The sequence below is a fragment of the Galeopterus variegatus genome, unplaced genomic scaffold (assembly GCF_000696425.1).
Source record: "Galeopterus variegatus unplaced genomic scaffold, G_variegatus-3.0.2 Scaffold3371, whole genome shotgun sequence".
Classification (NCBI taxonomy): domain Eukaryota; kingdom Metazoa; phylum Chordata; class Mammalia; order Dermoptera; family Cynocephalidae; genus Galeopterus; species Galeopterus variegatus.
This window is the reverse complement of record NW_007729482.1, coordinates 145460-170158: the sequence shown is the minus strand read 5'-3', so window position 1 is coordinate 170158 and position 24699 is coordinate 145460. Positions and strand designations below refer to the sequence as shown.

The 24699-nt window shown below is 44.9% G+C and overlaps 1 protein-coding gene across 1 annotated transcript in view; it reads left to right on the top strand.

Annotated features, from left to right (window-relative positions):
- Positions 1 to 24381, top strand: part of CACNG3 (calcium channel, voltage-dependent, gamma subunit 3) — an 85171-nt gene extending 60790 nt beyond the window's left edge. Inside the window, exons 2-4 of the mRNA XM_008584779.1 lie at positions 15543 to 15626; positions 18762 to 18902; positions 23319 to 24381. Coding sequence (XP_008583001.1) covers positions 15543 to 15626; positions 18762 to 18902; positions 23319 to 23830 — 737 coding nt within the window. The 3' untranslated portion in view covers positions 23831 to 24381. The remainder of the gene's footprint in view (positions 1 to 15542; positions 15627 to 18761; positions 18903 to 23318) is intronic.
- Positions 24382 to 24699: the final 318 nt, after the last annotated feature.

Here is a 24699-nt window from a genome sequence, read left to right as displayed (position 1 = left end):
CGATCCGTTGCCGGACACGAAAAAAGACAAAAAAAAAAAAAAAGAAAAGAAAAGCTCTGGAGTAAAAGGTGAGTCTCGGACATATACGAGGTGCCAACAGACTAAGCTTGGGAAGAATCCAGACTTGGAGGAAATACTCAATACTCATCCCATTCATTCATTAGTTCACTCATTTATTTAACAATGTACAATGCACCAGACACTGAGGAAACAGCAGTGAATAAGACAGAGATGCTCTCTTGGAATTTATAGTAGAATGGAATAAACAGACATATAATTAAACCTATAATTGATTATTTATAACGTGTTCCCAAAAGAGAGGCCTGGAGTGCTGTGGTAGCAGATAATTAGATGGCATCAGACTGAGGACATATTTACAGTAAGATCTTAAGCACAGGTAGAAATTAATCAAATGCAGGATGCATAGGGAGGAACGTTGGAGGGCACACATGCAAAGGTCCTGAGGCAGGAAAGAAAAGCAACGCCTGTGCAGGGTTGTCTGATGAGCAGGATGTGGAGATGGCAGGGGCCAGAGCACACATGACCCCATTGGCCAGGTTAAGAACTTTTGTCATTAACCAATGGGCAGCCACCTTTTCTTCGATTTCCTCAGGCACACACACAAGAGGGACAGACTAGTGCTATGAAGCACCTACTGTGTACTAGGCCTTGTGCAAGATGTTCAAGATACAGCGGTGCTTGTATTCTAGTGCAGAAGTCAGCAATTAAACAAGGCAATAAATACAAACAAGATAATTAACACACTCACAGGTAATCATAAGCTCTGTAAGGGAAGTGACCAGAGGTATTCCAGAAGGACGGGGACCTGAATGCTCTGTGAAGGGCTGGGAAAGCGTGGTCTGCGCAGAGCGAGCATAAATGCAAAGGCCTCACAGCCTCTGTGTTGGAGGAACAAAAACAAGGCTGGTGCAGCCAGAGCCATGGTTCTCAGACTCCTGCGCATTAGAATCACCAGGGGGAGCTTGTAAACAGACTAGGCCCACATCCAGAAATTCTGATCCAGCTGGTCTGGGGTGGGGTCTGGGTACCAGGTTTACTTAAGAGCTTCTAGAGTGATTATGGAGTCAGCTATGACTGGAAGCCCACAGCCAGGCCCGGCTACTCCAAGTGTAGTCCAAGGACCAGCAGCATCAGTATCACCCAGATGCAGGTTAAAAATCTCCAAAGGCACAGAATCTCAGGCTCTTCCCAGACCTATGGGTTCAAAACTTGCATTTTAACAAGGTGCCCAGGTTATTCATGAGCAGATTAAAGTTTGAGAATCTCTGATCTAGAGTTAGTGAATAAAGGCACAGAATCTCAGGCTCTTCCCAGACCTATGGGTTCAAAACTTGCATTTTAACAAGGCGCCCAGGTTATTCATGAGCAGATTAAAGTTTGAGAATCTCTGATCTAGAGTTAGTGAACGAGGTGGGGGGGGGAGGAGGGTGCTGGTGAGCAGGACAAGGTGGGACTAGAGAGGGGAGAGGAGACCAGATGCTAGAGGTTTAGGTTGTGGTTTAGTCCAAGTGCAACTCAGGCATGCACACACCACACACACACCCCCACACAGGAACACACACTCACCAGCACGCACACAGAGTCAGAGCCACACATGGGCACCATGTACCCATTTACATCCTCTGCTCCATTTGCATCCGCCTCTGATAATCCCAGATGGCCCCCCTCCACCCTCACCCCACCTCATCACACACACTCCCGTCTTTGGTCACACCCACTCAGAGACAGCCCCTGCCACACCCCATCGTATCACAACTCGCGAAGATTCTGGGGCTGAGTAGACAGGGGGAGGAGGGATCTGGAGGAGGAGACCCCACCATTTTTCTCCTGCCCCAGGCCCTGAGTCCAGCCGAGCGGCCTGGAGGGCAGCTCAGATTCTGGGGACACCTCCAGGACATCTCTGCAGGCTAGAAGGAGGCAGCCTGGCTCTTTACCTTGCAGAACTGAATCTCAGTGTGGCATTTGCTTGAAACACCAGAACTATTCCTGGATGTCAGGTGCCGTTAATGGTTGCCATGGCAACCACCCATGCTTAATGAATAGAAGAGGGTAAAAGATGCCAGATAAATGTCAGGGCCCGGGATAGATGTGCTTGGGAGCAAATCTGTTAGTGCTGGGCAGAGCTGACCACTGAAGGTTGAAATGAGCAACCCAGGGTGCTGGAAACAGATCCAGGAGCATCTCTTCCCTTTCTGTTTGGCATATTCAGAACGGCAGAAAATGTCAGCAAGTGTGGCTCTTTATACAGTTAACACAGGTTCAAGTTTTATGGGTTTGATTCCACGTGTTTATGAAGTTTGTAGGGGAGCAGAAATCTAAGCCCAGGTCTCTCAGGAGTTGAGATACCACTTTTATTCTAACTCTTCTGAATTATTTTTCTATGAGGAAAATTCCAAGTTAGGGTTTAAAAATAATCTTTTAGGGGTTTTTGGGGGGCCAATTCAGACTATAGGGGCTTGGGGGGGACTTTTTTTTTTTTTGGCCACTGGCCAGTTCAGGGATCAAACCCTGGTGTTATCAGTACCATGCTCTATCCAACTGAGCTCACCAGCCAGCCCCTAAAAATAATCTTTTGAACTCCAAACCTCCACAGATTATATTGTCATGGTGCCATTTACAGGCTACTTACCAGAGCTAGCAAACAAATGTCAAGGCTCTATCCAACTGAGCTCACCAGCCAGCCCCTAAAAATAATCTTTTGAACTCCAAACCTCCGCAGATTATATTGTCATGGTGCCATTTACAGGCTACTTACCAGAGCTAGCAAACAAATGTCAAAGTCTGGTAACAAAGCATAGGTTAAAAGCTGCACAATGAGGTTGGCTGGTTAGCTCACCTGAGAGTGCATAGTGCTGGAAATGCCAAGGTCTTGGGTTCAGATCCCCATACCAGCCAGCCACCAAAATAAATAAAAAATAAAATAAAAGCTGCTTGGTGAACATCCCTAGAGTCTGTCAGTTTGTCTCTGTGGCTGTGAGTAGCTGCATTTGGGAATGATGTCAAAGGCTGTTAGCACCTGTGAAAGTGGAAACCAAGTCCAAGGGACAGGCCCACTCTGCATGCACAGCTGTGGCAGGGACTCTGGACTCATCCTGGCTGTGATGCTCACTTGTTGGAAGACCTCAGACAAGTCTTGAATGGCCTCAACCCCACATCTTGTAAGAGGAAATAATGCTCCCCACAAACCCTTCAAACCCACCTTGCATGTCCTCCCAGTCAAGGACACAAATATACACAGAGGCCAAGTCCCTTGTGGATGTGATGATGACGCGGTGTGTCCCTCGGGCTGCAGAGGCTGGAACACCCTCTTGAGGTCGGAGCACGGATCTCAGACTCTTCTGTGTTTCACAATCCTGGAGGAACCTGTTAAAAAGCACAGGCTCTCCGAGGCTCTTATTCAGCGCATGGTGCAGGTGATTCTCACGCAGGTGGGTCCAACTTTTTCAGGCACCTCTGGAGGAGACGTGTCGCCACGTAAAAGAAGCCAAGATGAAGGGGGCACGTCCATGACCCTTGCTCTCTTCCAACCCTCTCCCCAGAACCCTTGCCACAGCCACCAAAGCATTTGTGGTCTGGAAACGGGATGAGCTCTTGACTCTTTGTAATGCCTACCAAGGTGGGATTCAGACTTTGAGATACTAAGCAATAAAATGATCATGATGACCACCCCATCTTTTTAGATAATCCAACGTTAAAATAATAATACTAAGCTATTCAATAAGAAAGATCAACACATTTCTGGTTTTTTCCATAGCATTTTAATGCATTTTTGTAAATGTCAAATATCAAATAATTTCCAGTTTTCATTCTGTCTCTCTCTGTACCCCAAATACATGATTACTCTACCTAATTGATTAATCCTATACCACTGCCTATGAATTCCAGGTACTGTGTCAGGTGCCAGCCTGCAAAGAACACGTCCTGCTGTCTAGACTGTGCTCTTGGATCTGTGCCCCAGGATTGACTGGAATCTGGGCTCTGGGCTAGGCTGGTGTTTCATGTAGAACTTCAATTAACCAAAGAATTAAGGAGTGGGGAAAACATCTTATCCCAAGCCTCCCTCACCCAGCCAATGGGCTGATCAGGCAAAGTGCACAACACTAGGCTTATCAGAAATAAAGCAGGCCTGTGTACTGTGTGCAGAGAAGGACAGGTACACCAGCAGCCCATTCCTGTCATTGCATTCCCTATGCTTGGTTCTAAGGCAGGACCCTCTTGCGACTGGGCATCTCTCTGGGTGGACGTGGCTTGATGTTGTTACACCCCCATCCCCAGTTGATTCTTCAGAGGGCTGAAAGTCACACTGGATGACTCCTCTAAGATACTCTAATGACCTACTCCTGCTCTTCTGCAAGCCCTGAACGTCCAAAGAGATCTTTCAAAACTATGAGTCAGATTGTGTTTCTCACATGCTTAAAACCCTCCAAAAGCATGGACCATTGCTATGGGTCAAATGTGTCCCCCAAAAGTTCACATACTGGAAACTTAATCCCCACTGTAACAGTGTTAAGAGGGTGAGAAATCCTACTATGGTAATTAAAACGTGGGGCCTTTAAGAGGTGATTAGATTGTGAGGACTGTGTCCGAGTGAATGGATTGACCCATTCATGGAGTAATGGGCATGGTTCTGATGGCTTATTAAGGAGAACAAGTGAGAAGATGAGCTCTCTCTTGCTCAGCCCATTCTCACCATATGACACTTTGGTTACCATGGGAGCCTGTAGAGTTCCCCCTAAGAAGAAGGCCCTCACCAGATGTGCCCCTGGACATTATTTCTTTATAAATTACCCAGTTTCAGGTATTCTGTTATAAGCAACAGAAACGAGCTAATATAACCATGCTCCTTTCCAGTTTCCCACCCTGGCCTGCCAGGTGCTCTGCGATCTACGCCCGCTCCTCTGTGGGCCTGGCCTTTCTCCACTTCTCCCTCTCCCCCTCTGTTCCAGCGGCCCTACCCTCGTCTTGGCCCTGGAAACACAGTAAGTGCCGTCCTTCCTTGGGCTCTGCGATCTACGCCCGCTCCTCTGTGGGCCTGGCCTTTCTCCACTTCTCCCTCTCCCCCTGTGTTCCAGCGGCCCTACCCTCGTCTTGGCCCTGGAAACACAGTAAGTGCCGTCCTTCCTTGGGGCCTTTGCTCTTGTGATGCCGTCTGCCTGGAAGGTTTCATCTGTCACCCAGGTTACCTTCTCAGAGAGTCCTGCCCTGTCCACCCAATCTCATGGTTGTCCTCCTACAATCCCACCCTGCCCCCACCACCTCAATCATTCTCTCTTCAGGCCTTATCATTTTCATGGCATTTACCACTATCTGAAATTATCTTTCCCTTTTTACTGATACTTTTGTTTCCTTTATTTATTTGTTTACTCTAGGTGTCTCTCCAGTAGAATATAACAGCCTTGAAATCTGGAAGCTAGTCTGTTTTGTTCGCTGATAAATTCCAAGTGCTCAGGACAGTGCTAAATGCAATGCACGCACCTCAGGAGATATTTGTCGAACAAAAGAATGAATCAGGATATGCACCAGCAGCAGTTTTGCTACATCAGATGTTTATTTCTCAATAACTCAGTCCCTCTTATGGTTCTCTTATTAGAAGCGGTAACTCATAATTGTTATACCCCAAGTGCTTCATCTTGCTAAGAGAGACCAAGTTTCGTTCAGGTCCTCATTATCCATGAATTCATTATCCAGATCCCTGCATATGTGAGGTTGCACACACAAGCAAGTGGACTCTGTCTTAATACGAATATGCGCATGAACGACCTGAACACTTTAAGAGAGACCAAGTTTCGTTCAGGTCCTCATTATCCATGAATTCATTATCCAGATCCCTGCGTATGTGAGGTTGCACACACAAGCAAGTGGACTCTGTCTTAATATGAATATGCGCATGAACGACCTGAACACATAAACTCAGTCTTTACTCAGAGAGCCTCCCAACCCCACCCCACTCCCCCACCCCATTTAACACCCTGCAACTCACAGTCTTTGTCTGGCAGCCTCTCTCTGATTGCCAGCTCTTGTCAACATGTGACAATACAATGCAGACAGGAGGTGAAACGTGACGTGTCAACCACAGGCAAACAAGAGCCTGCCGGAGGGACACAAGTTAATGGTGGAAGTAGAGAAAATTGGCAAGAGTGATGATATGATAGACATGTCCAACGATCTGAATATCAAAGCATTAACAGAAGCCCATGGGAAGAATGAGACATACGCAAATATGTTCTGCAAAAATGACCCACTTTATGATCCTTCTGTGAAAGTCGAACTTTACGATCTTGTCAGGCAGTTGAGGATTTCATATTGGACCATCACACAATCATGTCAGAAAAAGCCTGCCCCTCCAGCTTACATTTCATTCACCCCAGTGCATAGTCAGAAAAGATCAGACAAAATAAACACATTTCCATAAATCGTAATTTCATTTTCAAGGTAAAGTCGGAAGCACATCTTTGGACATCTAAACAAACAACGGGTAATGTAATGATTTATTTCAAGACTCCCAGCAATCTGGACGTTATCAACATTTCAAAAATGAGGAGATCAAAAGGCTTATGGGAATAAATAACTTGCCCAAGGTGTCTTAGTTCTGGCTGCTAAAACAAAATATCACAGACTGGGAGGCTTACAAGTCATAGAAATCCATTTCTCCCTGTTCTGGAGGATGGAAGTCTGAGATCAGGGTGCCAGCAAGGTTGGGTTCTGGTGAGGACCCTCTTCTGGGTTTCAGACTAGTGACTTCTCACTGTATCCTCACATGGGGAGAGTGAGAGAGCTCTCGGGGGTCTCTTTTGTAAGGACACTGGTCCCATTTGTGAGGCTTCCACCCTCATGACCTAATCACCTTCCAAAGAACCTACCTCCAAATACCATCATATTGGGAATAAGATTTTAACATATGAATTTGTCAGGGACACAAACATTGCACAGGTCATCCAACGAATAACTTAGTAAGTGGTAGCACGGGGATTCAAACTCAAGCTTTGGAGGACTCCAAAGCTTATGTCCCTACCACTACACCACACTACCCCTCTAGAGGTCACCTCTACTGAACCTGCTGAAGAAGAGGCAGCCTGTGTTTCCCCCAGATTTCATGACTCTGACTTGTTTGTAAGAATTCAGAGCTGAGCAGCCTTATCACCCCTTGTGATTGTTGATGTCCATTTTCCAGGATCAGGGTGGGGCCCACACTGCCGGGATCTGGAAGGAAACATTCAGAATGGGGACTCTGAGCCCCACATTCAGTTCAAATAACTTGGAAGCACAAATTGCCCTGGAGATAGGTGACAAAGGCTTTAGGAGCTAAAAACACAAATATCCCATTTTGCAGACTCCCTCCCACCTTTGCATGTTTGGAAACCACCTAGAACCAAGTAGGTCCTTTAGGTTGCTCCTAGGTTGCTCCCAGTCCTGAAGAGCTGGGACTAACTTTGGTCTGTGTGCAACCCAGCCTCCTAGATATTCCAGAGATCCCAGTGCTGAAGGAACAGTGACCAGGGCAGTTTTGGACCCCAGGAAACTTCCACGACAGGCCCTCTTTCTCCCACCCACCTCCCTCTGTTCTGCAGACTCACCAAGCGCATGCTCGCCTCTGAGCCTTTGCACATGCAGTTTGCTCTGCCTGGAAAGCCCCTTCCCTGGCTCTTCATATAATTAGCTTTTTCAGGTCTGAGCCCAAATGCCAGCCTCCACCACCCTACCCTACCCTACCCTACCCACCCAAGGAAGAGTCACCATCACCTCATCCAGTTTTGTTTCACTCAAAGCACAGTTATCTCATTCATTTATTTGCTTTTCTGTAGCCTCTCTCCTCTATCTTGGGTGCTAGTGAATCACTTCAAACCAATCTTCACAGCCTGGTTCTCACACTTCTTCCCTGTACCCATGGCTCTATCCTTCAGACCAAACACCCAAATCCTCTAAACACCCTGAGCATCTGAGTTCCCAGATGAGTTTTTCTCTTGCTCATTCTCTCCATCATCACACACGCTATTCCCTCTGCTTGGAGAAGCACACCTCCCTTCCTCTGATTAACTTCTAACTAACCTTCAGGTCTCAGCTTAGACATGATTCCCTTCAACATTCAGTTAACAAAAATCGTTCTAGTGAGTTATCAGGTGAGAGGATTTATAGTGCTGGAGGAAGCACTTTTACTTATAATCTGGTCTGTACCATGTGAATGTTCTAACTGTGTACATCTATTCTTTTAATTTAACAGGGATTATCTGAATATGGGATAATGGACTGCTTCTTGTTTTCTTTGTAATATTTATCTGCATTGAAAAAACTACCCTAAAAAATGTTCTTTTTAAATGCCAGTACCACAATGACTTAATTATTACAGCTTTGTTGTATGGCTTACTATCTTGTAAGAAACCACCTTACTGAGCTCTCATTCATTCTAATATATTTTTTTCTAGCAAATTGCCTTCAGCTTCCCAAGTAAACTATTCTATCACCTGGAAAAATTGGCAATTGTACCTAATTTTTTCTATTGCTTCTAACTCTTAATTCTGTTTTATTCTTTCTTACACTAGCTAGAACTTGTAGAACCGTGGTAAATAATAGAGTCAATGGTGTGCATTCTTATCTCATTCTTGATTTTAACAGGAATATGCCTAGGGTTTGACCTTTAAGGAGTGTTGGTTTAAGGGCGGCACCCTTCCTCATATGAAGACAATCTATTAGTATGAACTTCTCTACCCAGGAGCAGCTGTAGTCATCACAAAGCCAGTCTCTGCAATTACAAAAGTCCTTCCTTATCCACAGGGGAAACGTTCCAAGACCCCCAATGGAGGCCTGAAGCCACAGACTGTACTGAATCCTATATACACTACATTTTTTCCTATACATACATACCTACGATAAAGTTTAATTTATAAATTAGGTACAATAAGAGATTAACAAAAACTAATTATGATATAGAAGAATTGTAACAATATATTGTAACAAAAGTTATGTGTGTGCTTTCTCTCTCTCTCTCAAAATAACTTAATATTATTGGACCGTGGTTGACAGCATGTAACTGAAACCACAGAAAATAAAACAGCAGATAAGGGGGCTACTGTACACTTCCGTACCTCAGGACATCTCTCTTGGCTCTGTCTTCCATCCCAAACCTCTTCCCGGGGTGCTGGGGTCTGTGAGTTCTCATGACCCAGCTGTCATACCTGCTCTGTGCTGGGTTTCCATCACCTTTCACCTGTAACCACTGGATCTGTCTCCCAGACCAACCACAAGTGTTCCCTTCCTGGTTTGCTAAATTCCTGGTTTCTGGTTCCCTCTGCCCCAATGACTTAGCCTAAAGCTGTGCTGAGACAGCACTTGTCTCTGGATCCTGACTTTGTCCTTGCAGTCTGTATGTTTTCAGTGTCTCTCTTTGTTCCATCCTCTGCAATTTGTGGGCAAGTCTAACCCCATTCTATTTGTCTTAGATTTACAGACATGGGGAAATACTCTTAAGAAAACGTAAGTGAGAAGAATGACAGCGTGATCCCAACTTTGTCAAACGTTTGTGTGTGAAATCACAGGAAGAAAAGCCTGGAAGGACATATATTAAAAATGCTAAACAGTGCTTATTTCTGGGAGCTAGCAATATGGTACTTATACAAATGGCCAAGTTCACTTTGTGATAAGCATCTGACTTGGGGTGCCAGGCGTTTCATTTCAGCATAGAGTCTTCCTTGGGGAAATTCTCAATTCCCTTTCCTTTTATATTGCTTTTAAAAATCTCACCATGTGGCCAATATGTGTCTCTTCTGGTCCTAACATACCTACCAGAACCAATGGTAGTAATAGCTATAATTTATTGAGTTCTTACCATGTGCCAGGAACTGTGCTAAGTGCTTTACCTCATTGCCTGATTAAAAAATTTTATGTGTAAAGTACTGAGAACAGAGACTGGTGCTGAACTACTATTACTGCCTCAAATAATTCTCATGAAAACACTGTGAAGTTGCTATTATAATCTTCATTCTGTAAAAGAAGAAACCAAGGCTTGGAAAGGTAATTCTCCATAGATACTACAACTAGTAAGTGGCTGAATCAGGATTCATGCCTAAGTGTAACTCCAAAGACTGAGCTCTTACTAAATGCATCTTGGTTCAGAGGTTGCAAACTCAAATATCTTCAGGGCCAGGCAAGTAATACAGGGCATGGTGGGGACTTTGGCCACCTGGAAAACTCGCACCCAAGCTAAAGGAGTGTACTGATGTCCAGCTACAAGGAACCATTGCCACATGGAAATATGGGACAGAGCTCCCCATTTTTTTAACAGAAACTATGAACTGAGTTTTCATGTGAAATAGTCTGAATTTTAAATTGCAGCAACATATCTATGTTTTAAAAAAATAAAGCAAAATATGCAATAAAATATTGCAGGTAAGCAAACAAACAGAACGAAACAGTCTGCAACCCAGATTTGCCTGCCTAAAAAGCTCAACATTACCTACTTCAGAAGCACTAACCTGGATTATGTCCTCCATCCCAGGGAGCCCCAAACTCTCTGCTTTCCAATTCTGTCCTCGCAGGACAGAATCTTTAGAACAGGGCTCAGCAATAGTTTCCTTAAAGGGCCAGAGAATAAGAATTTTCAGCCTTGTTATCTCTGCCACAAATATTCAACTCTGCTATAGAAGCTTGAGAGCCACCATTGAAACTTTGTAAACAAAAGGACATGGTTGTGTTTCAATTAAACTTTACTTATAGGTGCATCAATTTGAATTTCAAGTATTTTTTACATGTCATGAAATAATATTTTTCTTTGGATTTTTTCCCCCTACTATCTAAATATGCAAAAGCCATTCTTATCTCAGGTGGTAGGCTGCTTTAAACTGTTAAAAATTGGTGACTGTGTCTCCAGAAGCTACTGGTGCTTGCTGGTTCTGAGTTCTCATTTCAAGCTGTGTTAAGCCACCTTGAAGAAGCCCATTTCACAGGCAGATGCAGGCATGCGTGTGGTTCCTAATTCCCATGATGATTCTGACTGGTCTGTGTTTGGAGTGTTCACACTGTACTTTCACCTGAACCTTTTCTTCCTATGAAATCTTTCATGGTGTATGTAAAACAGCTAACAATGAAGTGGTGCCACTACCAACATCCTTGCCCTGCCCAGCCACCCTTGGCATCTATTGAGAGAAGAGTGCAAAGCCATGGTCCTGTTCATTGCCACAATCAGTAGCAGGGGCTGGACCACAAAACTATCATTAAGCAACCTGGCAAAAGGACTTTGCATACAACTCTAAAACTTGTTGAAGAGATTGCAATTCATAACAGTGGTTAAGGAACTTTGGCTTTGGAGTCAGCCAGGTCTACCCTCAAGTGTACCCTTTATTAGCTGTGTCCATGGGAAAATCATTGACCTTGCCAAGCCTCAGTTTCCTCATCTGTAAAATAGGGACAACACCGGGTATCTCGTAAGGCTATTTTGAGAGCTAAAGAGAATAAAACACTCAAAATACTTAGAATGGCCCCTTACTATAGTAAGTGTGCAATGTGTGCAAAATAGGGACAACACCGGGTATCTCGTAAGGCTATTTTGAGAGCTAAAGAGAATAAAACACACAAAATACTTAGAATGGCCCCTTACTATAGTAAGTGTGCAATGTGTGTTATTTACAATGATTTATTATCCAGTTGCCTTGGATTGATTGTCCCCCCAAAACTTGGACCCCACCATGACAGTGTTTAGAGGATGGGAAATACTATTATGGTAATTGAAAGGTGGGGTCTTGAAGAGGGAATTAGATTGTAGGACCATGCTGAAGTGAATAGATTAAGAATGGTGGTCAAGGGTGTGCTTCTGAGGGCTTTAAAAGGAGAGTTTCTCTCTCTCTGCTCTGCCATTTTCTGTCATGTGAGACCCCTGCATTGCTGTGAAGACCCTTACCAGATGTGTTCCCTGGACTTTGGACTTCCCAGTCTCAGGAACTTCCCATTTTCTTTGTAAATTACCCAGTTTCAGGTATTTCGTTATAAGCAACAGAAATTGACTAATCCACCAGTCAACTGGAAGGGGATGGGGCTTAAAAACAAACAGGAATGTGTGAATTAAATTCTAAAATCTGAACAAGCAAAATTAAGACCTTTATTCAATATTAGGGAAAAAATTATGGATCTGTCTTCCAAGAATTTCTTTGATTCCTCTCTCCTGGACTCTCTCCTTGGCTCTGAGTTCATTCTCTGCCTGGTGAGCAGAGAATCAGAACCAAGAGATGTTCCATGTATTCTGTTGAATATGAAATGCCCCTGGCATGGAGCTTACTTATAGTAGTAGTTAAATATATTGCACTCATTAAATAAGATAATAACAGGGCTGGCTGATTAGCTCACTTGAGAGAACATGTTGCTGATAACACCAAGGTCTAGGGTTTGGATCCCTGTACCGGCCAGCCCAAAAAAAAAAAAAAAAAAAGATAATAATAGACATAATGAGAGTAGACATAATAATACCGGCTACCATTCATAGTGTACTGGTGAAACCACAGGCTTTGGAGCACTCACCAGCTGTGAGACTTCATCTCCTGTGTGATTCTCTCTTGCTGCATCATCAAATGTTAATATTAATAGCCTCTACCTCCCAGGGTGGTAAACGAGAGTAAATGAGATAAGCGTAAGGTTTGGGCTATGTGCCTGGCCCATTGGAAGCACCTAATAAGTGTCAGCTATTATTGGGACGTGCTTAGAGCTTTGCAAAAATTATCTCATGTTCATGTATGGCCTTATTTCGTTCTCAACAACAACTGCTCTGTAATCCAAGCCCAGCTCTGGTTCTGAACCTTGTCCGCTCTCCACTGCACCACACCGCCCCACACTTCCATGCCGTCTTCGCCCGACAAGGATGAGGACAAAAATGCATAATTTCATGCTGTGTCGTGGTGAGAAGTTCTGAAGATTTTTTGTCTTTTATAAGAACTGGCAGAGCCATTAACTGCCCCAGAGATTGGTTAATTGGCTAGCTGACAAACACCCACAATTATTACCAAACACCCACAACGAATTAAATCCAATTTGTGCTGAAGAAAAGAAAGAAAGCAAAATGCTGGCAGTTGCTCTAAATGCATCCTTGGCCATTCTTTGATTCCTAAAGGGGTGAGCCACACAGCCAGGGACAAGGAGATGTGATTCCTGGTGAGGGACGAGAGGGAAGGGGAGGGTCCTGTGGTCAGATATGAGCATTGCTGAGGAGGCTGGACTGTTTCGAAATGGCTGGATTCAGATCTTGATTGGAATTCTGTTTCTACTACTTTACCTGAGTGATTTCAAGCCAAATTCTTTTTTTTTTTGACATTGCATTTGATTTGTTAATTAATTTAATAGGAATTAATTTTATTCCAATTTGTCATCCATCCAAAATATATCTATTTCTTTTTAATATGAAAATATTAGAGGAAAATACTTTTACAACATTAGGCAGGAAAAACAAGATACAACACAGGAGCCAAAGAAGAAAAGAGTGTTACATTATTTTACACCAAAATGTAACATTTCAACGTGACAAAAGACCAAACAGCCTATGAGAAAAATGATTCATACATAGAATATATGAAAGCATTAGAAATGGACTAAATATATAAAGAGATATTTCATAGAAGACAAAATGAAAATGATCAATAATCACATGAAAAAAAATTAACAGTAATCAGGTGAATAAAAATTAAAATAACAGATTTTTTGGGGCCTGATAAATTGGCAAAAATTAAGATTGATAATATCTAGTATTAGTAAAGATGCAGTGAAATGGGTGCTCTCATTAAATGCTGGTGAAGATGTACATGAGTAAAATTTTTTTTAGAACAATTAGCTAATATCTATTGAAATTAAAAATTTGATATTGAAATTTCACTTCTAGGACTCTCATTTCCAGAAAGACCCATTTGGGTGGGCAAAGATGTGCCCAAGGATGCTTGTTAATTATTACCTTGTCTTTTTGTTTGTTTATTTATTTATTAATATATATATTTTTACATTCTATGATGTTGTTGCAGAGCAGCTAGGGGGGAGGAAGAGAGGGGAAAGGGGAAGGAAATAGGATGGGAGAAGGAGGAAGGAGGAGGGGTGGGGTTGAGGCCTGTGGCACCCCCTTCATTCCTGCAGGGGAGACCAGGGGGCTGCCAGCAGTGGCCCAGTCATTGCTGAGCTGGGTGCAGATGTCAGAGGGGTGTGGCTGAAGCCCTCGCCCCCCCACCGCCCCAGCTCAGGAACCCAGGGCACTTCTTGTGGCAATTCAGTGGTCATTGCTGGGCTGGTTGCAAGTGTTGGGGGGGGCATGGCCAAGGCCCTTGGACCCCCACCACCCCAGCTCTGGAGAGCCTGGGGTGTCAAGCCAAATTCTTAAGCCCAGTTTTTTCATCTGTAAAATGGGAAGATAAATTAATCAAATTCTACATCCTTTTCCCTTCACTAATTGGGGGAAGAGAGAAGATAAGACAAGACAGTTCTCATAACAGCTCCTTATGCTTTGCAGTTCTTTGCCCTTCTAAGTGCATCTCAACATTATGTAAAATTTAAGAAACACAAAGTTTTAGTCTTCTACTAATTAATTAATTAATTATTTTGCCTCTACTGTCTCTTTCTTTTGTCCTCAAGATGTTGCCTTTGGATCCCCATATAGGCCAGCCACTAAAAAACAAATAAACAAAATGTTTCTGAACCAAAAGAGGTCTGTCGTCTGCTGCCCAAACAACCAAGAAATCTCTCACACCAAAGTTTGCAGTGTTAAAGATTAGCGTTTATTCAGATGGCCCTTCAAAGGAGCACAATGGCAGCCAAAGGGGCTTAAAGACCTCATGCTCCTTGACCACTTAATATCACAAGCATTTATAGATCAAAATCATGAGTGGGGGATCCCAGGAGTCATGTGGAAATCTGGTTGTTCAATGGTGAGGTCAGCGTAATTTCTGGCATCCTGACTGAGGCCCTCCTCATTTATAGATCAAAATCATGAGTGGGGGATCCCAGGAGTCATGTGGAAATCTGGTTGTTCAAAGGTGAGGTCAGCGTAATTATTTCTGGCATCCTGACTGAGGCCCTCCTTGGCTCCTTCGAGTCTGGAGGTGAACAGACTTCAAAGCAGGCTTGCAGTTGTTTGTCATCTGCAAAGACAACTCGAGGACAGGGGTGACAGCTGTTATCTTGAGCCATAAAGCATTCATTTGAGGAACAAACATCCTGACCTTCCACTTCAAGTCTTAACCCAGGAAGTACATGTTTAGTCAACTCTACTCTTATTATTAGTCCAATTTTACTGCTACTTCTAGGAATCCAGCCCATCCTACTTGGTCAAGCAGATTTTCTTCTGCTAGTTCCTCCTTCCCCTCAGCCAAGGCCTGCTCTGACTGGGATTACAGGAACAGCTGGGGAGATTGAGGTCTGTCCCCTGGTTTCAAAGAAAAATGCTGTTGTGCCTACCTATGCACAGCCCTCAACAACCAGGGAAAGGATCTGCACCTGGGGGTGAGGCACCAGGCTGGGCCCCACTGACTACCTCCTCCCTCAGCTCAGGAGCATATTTGTTTCCACAGGGGCTTTCCGAGGCGTGTGCAAGAAAATCGATCACTTCCCTGAAGATGCTGACTATGAACAGGATACAGCTGAGTATCTCCTGCGTAAGTTTCCCCACTTCTCAGGTCTTCCCTGGGGAGAAGGAAAGGGTCCCCTGCCATTACCCAGCTGCCTCTGAGTGTGAGGTTTCTCAGTATCCATCCCTAGAAATGGATAAGTGCAAAGGAGCTTCCAGTGCCACTAGACAGAGACATTCAAGTGGTTCTGATATCTAAGTCTCTTTAATTGCAATGAACTAGAAATAGACAAAAGGAAAACAAAAGTAGGTGACTCAAAATTGAAAGGTTCTTTTCAGTCTGCTTAGGAGAAAATCTAAAGAATGTTCTACTTGAATACAAGGGTTCGTCTTCCCCCGAGGGTTGATTTGAGGTGCTAATGGGCAAAGTGCTAATGGGTGAGGTGCTAATGGATGAGGTGCTAATGGGCCAGGCCTGTGAGAATAAATACAAACCAAAGTTCTCCTCTCATCTGACTTCCCTCCAGTTCAATCCTACTGGCACAGGGCCAGTGTCTCTGTAGGATTTTTCCAAGGTCAGTAACCTGTATATGACATGGGTTGTCACAACGGCAGCTGTGGGAGCCAGGAGAGTGTAGTGACTTCTAGAAAGGGCTCTGGAATCTGGTGGACCTGGGCTTTGACCCTGGTTTGACTCTCTGCTAGCTGGGTTGGACTTGGGGCAAGTTGCTTTATCTTTCTATCTTAACTTTCTTTATCTGTTCTGAAATGGAGATTATAATGTCATCTATCTGAAAATATAGAATATAGGATCATGAAAATTAAATAATCTCATGCCTATTATACTTAGCCCCAGGCCCAGCAGGGAGTCATGAGACAACATGGGTTAGCTCCTATTTCTTGCACGAGATTGGCAATAACGGAGTTCACCTGCAGACGTGGACCTTACATTGGTCCAGGCATAGAGAGCACTTGGTTAGGGACTTAAATGTAATTTCTTCAACAAATATATGTGTCGAGTTCTCCCAAAGGAAAATTCTAAGGCTTTGACTAGTTTGCTATTCAGGAGTGTTACATTTAAGGTGTTTTCTGGTTTTTTTGGGTTTTTTTGAACTGCATTACAAATAAAACTCCAAGAAATTGTCCTATTCAGGTTATAACTCATAGCTCAAGAAGAGTGTTTTTACAATTAAAATCATTTTTAGTATTAATCATGCCTGCTGGTCTGCAGTTGGCTTTAATAACATAACAATATAAGTGCTATGGGGGTCGATGTGAAAGCAACAGTCATTTTTAGGCAAACTCAACAGAAACATACCATCTATCTCCTTCCAGTCCCTATCCATCAGCTGAAATTTATCCAAACCCCTCACATCAGCAGCTCAAAAAGATTTGGTGTGGAGTAAAAGCCACACTTAGAAATGTAGCTTATCAAAGTTTGGGGATGACACAGATTGCTTGGACCCCCCTCAGAAAAGAATGGCTTTACAGCCATTGCTGGTGGGGTTTTACCAGAGTACACATGGTTATTCTTTTCTACTTTGAAGAAACATTTTGATGTTTGCTCTTTTGGAGACTAAACAGAACTGTGACTTCTGTTCCACAATTTGCAAAGCTGATTTTATGTTCTTTGAAGAGGTCAAAGATTTTCCCAACAAAATATTTTTCTCCCCTCTGGGAGGGTGGGGGTCCTCTGTTCCTTCATCTCCATCTGCCCCCTCCCATAGTCCACCTAAGCTTCGCTAATAGCCACAGAATCAGCTGAGTTTAAGGAGGGGCTTACTGAGCCCACAGACTTCCTGCTAGGAATCTCCAGCCCAACCACTTAGGGTCAGGGGCACATTCCCACGGGGGTCTCCCTGCCCATCCATATTTATCCTGCCAGTTCCTGTCATGACCCACAACCCTAGTGGGGCTGAAATTGTGCCTATGTATTTTTCTGCTGTTTTCTCCTTCTTGTGTGCTCTTTGGGGTAGGCTGCAGCTTAAACCCATAGCTGAAGGTTTAATAGCCCACAGATTCTATTGACCAGAGACTCCCCATAACATAGCATTGGACTTGGCAAAGTCCTACTCAGACGCTGATGGTGGAATTACACTCAAGTAAGCTTACCTCCCCACACTAATACCCTAACTTAGCCCCAGACAGTTTGGGGAGGAGAAACAGAGAAGGAAGACAATAAAACCTTCTTGTTCTGAAGCCACCATGTGCCCACTGGGCTAAAAGAAACACAGAGTGAACTCCAAGGGCCATAGGAGAAATGGCAGCAGAATACCCTGTCTGAGGCAGACAGCAGTGGCCAGAGTTTACAGAATCTGCCTGTGTCCCATTTGTGGGGCAGAGTGGGATTTGGCCATCGACGGGTTGCCAAATGGTTACTGCACCACATTTACACGTCTCTATCCTCAAGTTTCAAATACTCACTTTTCATAACCAACACAATTCAATAGCTTCAACCGTTCAGATCATTTCCTCTGGTTACATTTCAAAGGTTAATCATCCTTTGAAATGTTTTTTAAAAGATACTCTCTTTTAATCAATTAAACTCATTACACTGAATATCTATCTGAGCAATTCCTATCAATATGCAATGCAAATGGCCACTTTGCAAGGTTTGTTCACAAGTTCCAAATGAGTGCTCAAAACCACCTGGAGGCAGACCCACCCCTAATATTTGTGGGGAATCCAGCCAAGGGTCCAAATGGAAACCCACATTTCATATGTGTACATTTCTAGAAATTGTAAATAAGTTTCTCCCGGAGCTGGGCGAGGGCTGACAGTTGTACCCAACCCTGATTTTCCATGTCCATGTAGCAGTGGTCACTGGGCTGAGTTGGGGGACTGGGTGGTTGAGAGCTACCCCAGGTGGGCAGGGAGGTGGGGAGGTGGTGGGTGGTGAATAGTGGGGTCCCATGTGAGTCAAGGCTCCAAGTCCCCAGTGTATGCCCCACTGTCCTATAAGACTTCACTTACAAAACACAAATTCAAGGATAAAATAATTAGACTCAGGATGGCGCCTGCAGAGTATTAACCCCAAGCACCGGTCTTCCTTCTAAGCACAGAGCCCTGAGTGACTGTGCTGGTCTCCCACCCATGTCAGATGCAGGCTCTGCTCTCACAGATGCTTCTGTGCGGGCTTCCCCGCGGGCAGCCTGGGCTGGATCCGGGGCTGGATCCGGGGCTGGCTGGGTGCAGGTGGAAGCCTCTCTCCTTCTCTCTGCAGGGGCTGTGAGGGCCTCCAGTGTCTTCCCCATCCTCAGCGTCACGCTGCTGTTCTTCGGCGGGCTCTGCGTGGCAGCCAGCGAGTTCCACCGCAGCAGACACAATGTCATTCTCAGCGCGGGCATCTTTTTTGTCTCTGCCGGTGAGTGTCTGTTACCAGCCCTGAGATCTTCCCAGACACCAAACAGAAGCTAAGACCACGTGGACAAAGCAGTGGGATTTGGGCTCCCTCCTGGGAAAGAGCAAAAAAATATCCAAGTTGTAGCCATATGCATGAGAACTGAAAGAATTTCATTAGAACCAAAGATGCTCAAACTCTAGCTAAGCGTGGCCTGAAGGAAAGACAAGAAGGAGACAGGGTGGCAGGGTCAGCTGAGAGAGAGGGAGAGAGACCGGTTAACAAGAGACTTAGTTTTGAGCTTGTGATCAGGGGGCACCTGTGGTAGGTGTGAACCGAGAGACTGACTCTGTGTCTGAAGGGCTCTGCCTTTCTGTAAACAGTTATGCACAGTACCAGGCACATAACAGGTGCTCAATAAACTTCTTGGGCAGTTCATATGCTCTCTCTGGCCCTTCAAGATAAGTGTTTGCTGTTAACTACTGTTCATAGCTTCCCAAGTGCTCAAGTCCTCATATCATTCGAAGCATCTCTGGCAACAGGGTAAAACCCAGCAGCCCAAGATGCTCTCAGGAAAGACCTTACAATCAGCAGCAGCCCTGACCAGCAGAAGGCACAGGCTGGCAAGTGGGGGGAGAGACAATCTTCAGGAAAGGGTCCTATTCCTGCCTTCTTTCTCCTGCCTTCATCTCCATCTCTCCTCTTCTCTCTGCGTCTTCCTCTTTTTTCTCTGGGTTTCCATCCTTCCTTTTTTCTCCTTACCATCTGTTCCCCCTCCATCCCTCTCAAGGCAAGTCACTGCCATCTGGAGGAAATACTTTCGAGAAGCAAAGAACAGGGCAGGGATGGGGAGACGGGACTTGATTCTTGGGCAGTAACCTCCAAATTTTGCACAATAATGGCAGGATATGTACTGGGATGGAAACAACAGAGAAGAGTATAACATGGAGAGTAAGAGAGGCTTTGAAACCTGGCTTTGGCTGTGCAGTCTTGAGAAATGTTATCAACCACCTAGAAGTTGGTTTTCTTGACTGTAACATGGCAAATAATAATAGTGCCAACTTCACAGGGTTGTTGGAAGGAGACTGAATGTAAAAAGCACAACATTATTATTGGAAAAGCAACACTAATACAGTTCCGAAGTCTGGGGCCCAGCATCCTGGTCCCCTGTAAGACTTTGCTCAGGTTCCTTCCCCTCTGTTTCCTCTTCTGTGGAATGAGGAAAGGAGACAGCAGCCAGCTCTGGGTCTCTGGGAACCAAGGAGAAAGCTTCCGCCTTGCCCTGGAAGTGTGTGGTCAGCCCAAAGGTGGCAGTGGTCTCTGACCACACTCTGTGTGGGCAGACGTTAACAAACGTCAAACCCAGGGACTTGTCTTGCTTTGAGACATGGTCCTGTCACTGGTGGCCCCATCCAGACCTCCTGGGCTCTGACTGACCCAGAGGATCAGTAGTGGTGCTGTGCTGATGAGAGAGTTTCCTAAGAACAAGAGAAGATCATTATTTCATCCCCCAAGGGGATTGTTAGGGAAGAGTGTGTCAACAGCAGCTTTCTTCCCACAAGGGATATTGCGAGGGATGGTAGGTGGATTGGACACATGGAACTGGAAAGCATGCGGGAGAGTGGAGAAAGCCAAGGGGAAGCCAGAAGCTCAGGGTCTAATCTTAGAACCCCTCTCTGCTCTCCCCAAGGAACCCTAAGAGCCTCAGTTTCTCTGCCTCTAAAGGATTGAGGAATTCAGTACTCTTTAAGGCTCTTTTTTGCTCGGCTACACAAAGGTTTGTGGTTTCAGGCAAGCAATCAACAATCCTTGTTTGAGCGACTACTGTGCGCCCGGCACTGCGTATAATGCTCAAGAGGAGGAGCTCTGAAGCCAGACTGCCTGGTGCAAATCTTGGCTCTACTACTTCCCTTCTGTGTAACCTTAGGCAAGTCACTTACACTCTCTGTGCCTCAGTTTGTCCATCTGAAAAACGGGGATAATAATGGCCCCACCTCTTGGGGCTGTTAAAAGGATTAAATGAGTTGATACAGGTAAAGTGCCTAATGGTGCCTAGCATCCAGTATGTGCTCAGTACATAGCAGCTGTTATTATACATTGTACCATTTAATTTTCATGTCAACTCAGTTCATTCACTCATTCAACAAACACGCACTGTATTCTTGCTATGGCTCGGGCTCTGGACTAGGAGTTGGGACCATAGCAATGAACAAGACAAACTTAGTCCCCGTCCTCAGGGAGCTCACAGTCTGAAGGGGTGTAATTTTTTTAAAAAGCAGGCCTGTTGCAATCATTAATTGAGATGGTGCATGTAAGGTCTGCACAGTCCCTGTTACGTAGTAAGTGCCCTATGAGTAATTGGCAATCCCTTTGACTTCCTGCTTCTTTTAACCTAGTCCAACATCTGAGCCTTTCTTTGAGCTTCTTGGTCTTTCTTTTGCTCCCTTCCTTCCTTCCTTCCTTCCTTCCTTCCTTCCTTCCTTCCTTCCTTCCTTCCTTCCTTCCTTCCTTCCTTCCTTCCTCTTTCTTTCTTTCTCCTTCTTTCTTTTCACAGCAAGACCTCCTTTCAGGCTTTTCAAACATTGCCACCAAAATTTCCCTGCTGGCAGAGGAGAGAGAAAACACAGCCTTGGGGAGTCAGGGGGCATCACTAGAAGCTGCCTTCAGTGAGCTGAAATGTCTTTGAAGTCTGCTTCCCATTTAACTTAAAAATTTATGTGAATTCTGCTTTCTCCTCCTTATTATATCCCTGTTCATTTTAATATAAAAGAATGTGTCTTCCCTACTAATCTTCAAGCCAAATTGACACTCCAGGAAGAGGAGACGTTTTTCATCCTGTAGTTTCTCGCAGCCTGACACAGAGCTGAATGTGCAACCCCCGTCTTAAGAAATAGCTCAGTGATTAGAACTTGCTGCCCACCTGCTGAATGCCTGTGTTGGGTAATGCCAAGAGGGGACACGGCAGAAGCAGACCCTGGCCCTGCCCTCTAGGGGCAAGTCCTGGAGTGTAGCCAGAAGTCATATTAAGATATTAGTATCCTAATGCATGCGCACCAGCCAATCACAATGGCAGCACTGGAGCAAACTCCTGTGGCCCCAGCAATGCCAAGCTTTAACCCTTTAGTTACTTGACTATGGGGAGACCTTATGGATACACCAGAAGAGTATGGAACATTCTAGAAATGTAGGGAGGAGTCAGGAGGCTCCTGGAAATGGTTATTTATCAACCAGTGTTGGGAACTATAGTGAGGAACAGCCTGCATTTAGCACCACCCTACAGGTAGCCTAAATTTGGAGGCAAGGAGATGCCAGCTGGTGTACCAACCTCCATGAGTCATTTTGGCATGACACCCTGGATGAGGCCCTTGAAGCAAAGGAACAAAAAGAAACATTTCCCCTTTGGACCAATGTGAGAAAGGTAGCCAGAGATGAGCACAGCCCTCAGAATCTACTGTTTCTTCTTACCACTCCCTAGGGAATCAACTCCTCTCCAACAGGCTAAGCAGCTGTTTTCAATGCTAATCCATCGGCACTTGGGGAAGCTAAGTCTGCAGGCCTTGCCTATTAGAGATAACAGCTTTGTGTTCCCCAATTCCGGATGCTCAAACAACAGCTGATAGGAAGCATTATCTTATTCTGTGCAGATAAAAAGACACAGTTCTTTAGTTCCCCAAACTGCAGCTCCAGACCCAAATATGTTCACTGGACAGCTCCATTTGAACTCTCCACTTGAACTCTTCCAGCTCAATATATCCAAAACTCCCCTTTTCTCTAAACCTGGTCTCCCTGCTACCTCTGATTTTAGCTCAAAATGCCACTAGCCTCCCAATCATCCAAGCCAGAACTCTAACAAGTCATTCTCAGTTCCTTCTTTAACACTCCATAGTCTACAGGCTTTCATCTCCTGGCTCACTCCTATTCAATTTTCAGGATCCAGCTTGAATGTCACCTCTCCTTCAAAGCGAGGCGCTTAGTCTTTCTCTCTCCTTTGCTCCTGAACCATTGTACACGTGTCTCATAGAGCCCTTACTGTATTTTGCTATAATTGCATTTACATGTCAGTCTCTCCTACTAATGGTAAGGAACTCAAGGGCAGGAACCTATATCTTGTTCATTTTACCATCTTCATGACTTCGTGCCAAAGATCAAGTGTTGATGGAATAAATTGCTTCTAAGGGGAAATAAATGCATTCTGAGTTCTCCTGCACTTGCTGCAGGAGTAGGAGGTTTCTTTACCTGAATGCACACTGCCCGGGACTGAGCAGACGAATTCATTTCCCAAGAGACAGACATGCAAGAAGAGTTCAACAGTTGGACTTCCCAGACGTAATCCAATTGTTACTTCCAATTTTCTATTAAGTATTTGAAAACTACAAGTGAGAGTCACCACTGAGGTTAATAAAGCATGATTTTTTTTTTCTTTCCTTTCCCTTCTCTTAGGGTTAAGCAATATCATCGGCATCATAGTTTATATATCAGCTAATGCTGGAGACCCCGGGCAGCGTGACTCCAAAAAAAGTTATTCCTATGGCTGGTCCTTTTATTTTGGAGCCTTCTCTTTCATCATTGCGGAAATTGTGGGAGTGGTTGCCGTGCACATCTATATAGAAAAACATCAGCAGTTACGTGCCAAATCCCATTCGGAGTTCCTGAAGAAATCCACCTTTGCCCGCCTTCCACCCTATAGGTATAGATTTCGGAGGCGGTCAAGTTCGCGCTCCACAGAGCCCAGATCCCGAGACCTGTCCCCCATCAGCAAAGGCTTCCACACCATCCCTTCCACTGACATCTCGATGTTCACCCTCTCCCGGGACCCCTCAAAGATCACCATGGGGACCCTCCTCAACTCCGACCGGGACCATGCTTTTCTACAGTTCCACAATTCCACGCCCAAAGAGTTCAAAGAGTCGCTGCATAATAATCCGGCCAACAGGCGCACCACGCCGGTCTGAACTGACCTCTGATCTCTGCCCCACGCCCAGCACAGCCTTGGGGGAAGCATACAGAGATGTCTCTGAGGTTGCATGGCATGGTCCTCATGATGGTATTACTTCTTACAAAGAATGAAACCAAATGGACTCAGCCCTCTTCCACATTTGCCCCTCACCATCCAAGCCCTAAACCCTCCATTCCGCTCTAACTTCTCAAGCCAGTTCCCTGATGTGGTTCCTCTGTCTGTGTATCTGTGCTGGATGTTTTCCTTTCTTCCTTCCTTACTGGAAGGACCTCCACATTCTTCCCTCCTTGGAAGAGGACTTTACTTAAAGTCACGGGTGGTGGCCAGGGGGAATTTCCAAATCCCCATCAGGCACGTGCATAGCTGTCCCCATTGTCCACCCACACAGATCCTCAGGAAACCAACCACCCAGGTGGCCCTGAGGAAGGCAATCACCTTTACATGTTAGAAAAACATGACCAGAAATCAAAGATGTCAGAGCCCCAAAGCAGCTAATGTAATAAGCACTCACGTTATTAAAGGTTTTGCCTTGTTGTAACCATCTGAGCTGGGGGTGCTTTGTTTGTTCTGGGTATTTCCTGGGGGAGTTTTGTTTGTTCTGGGTGTTTCTTTACTCCTCTGCCATTGAACTGGCTCATCTCTGTCTTGGAATATGAACTTTGCTCGTCCACACACCAACCACTAGGAGGGATCCCCCTTCACCTCTTGAGTCCAGTAAGGTGTTTCCCACAAATGTCTGAATCAGTGTGTTCTCTGCTTGAATCCCCACGGGCCACTTGGGGGTGGGGGTGTGAATGCTGTTGTTCAAGATCTAAAGTCTGGCACACAGTAGCTCCAGGAGCTTGGACAAGTTACCCAAGCTTC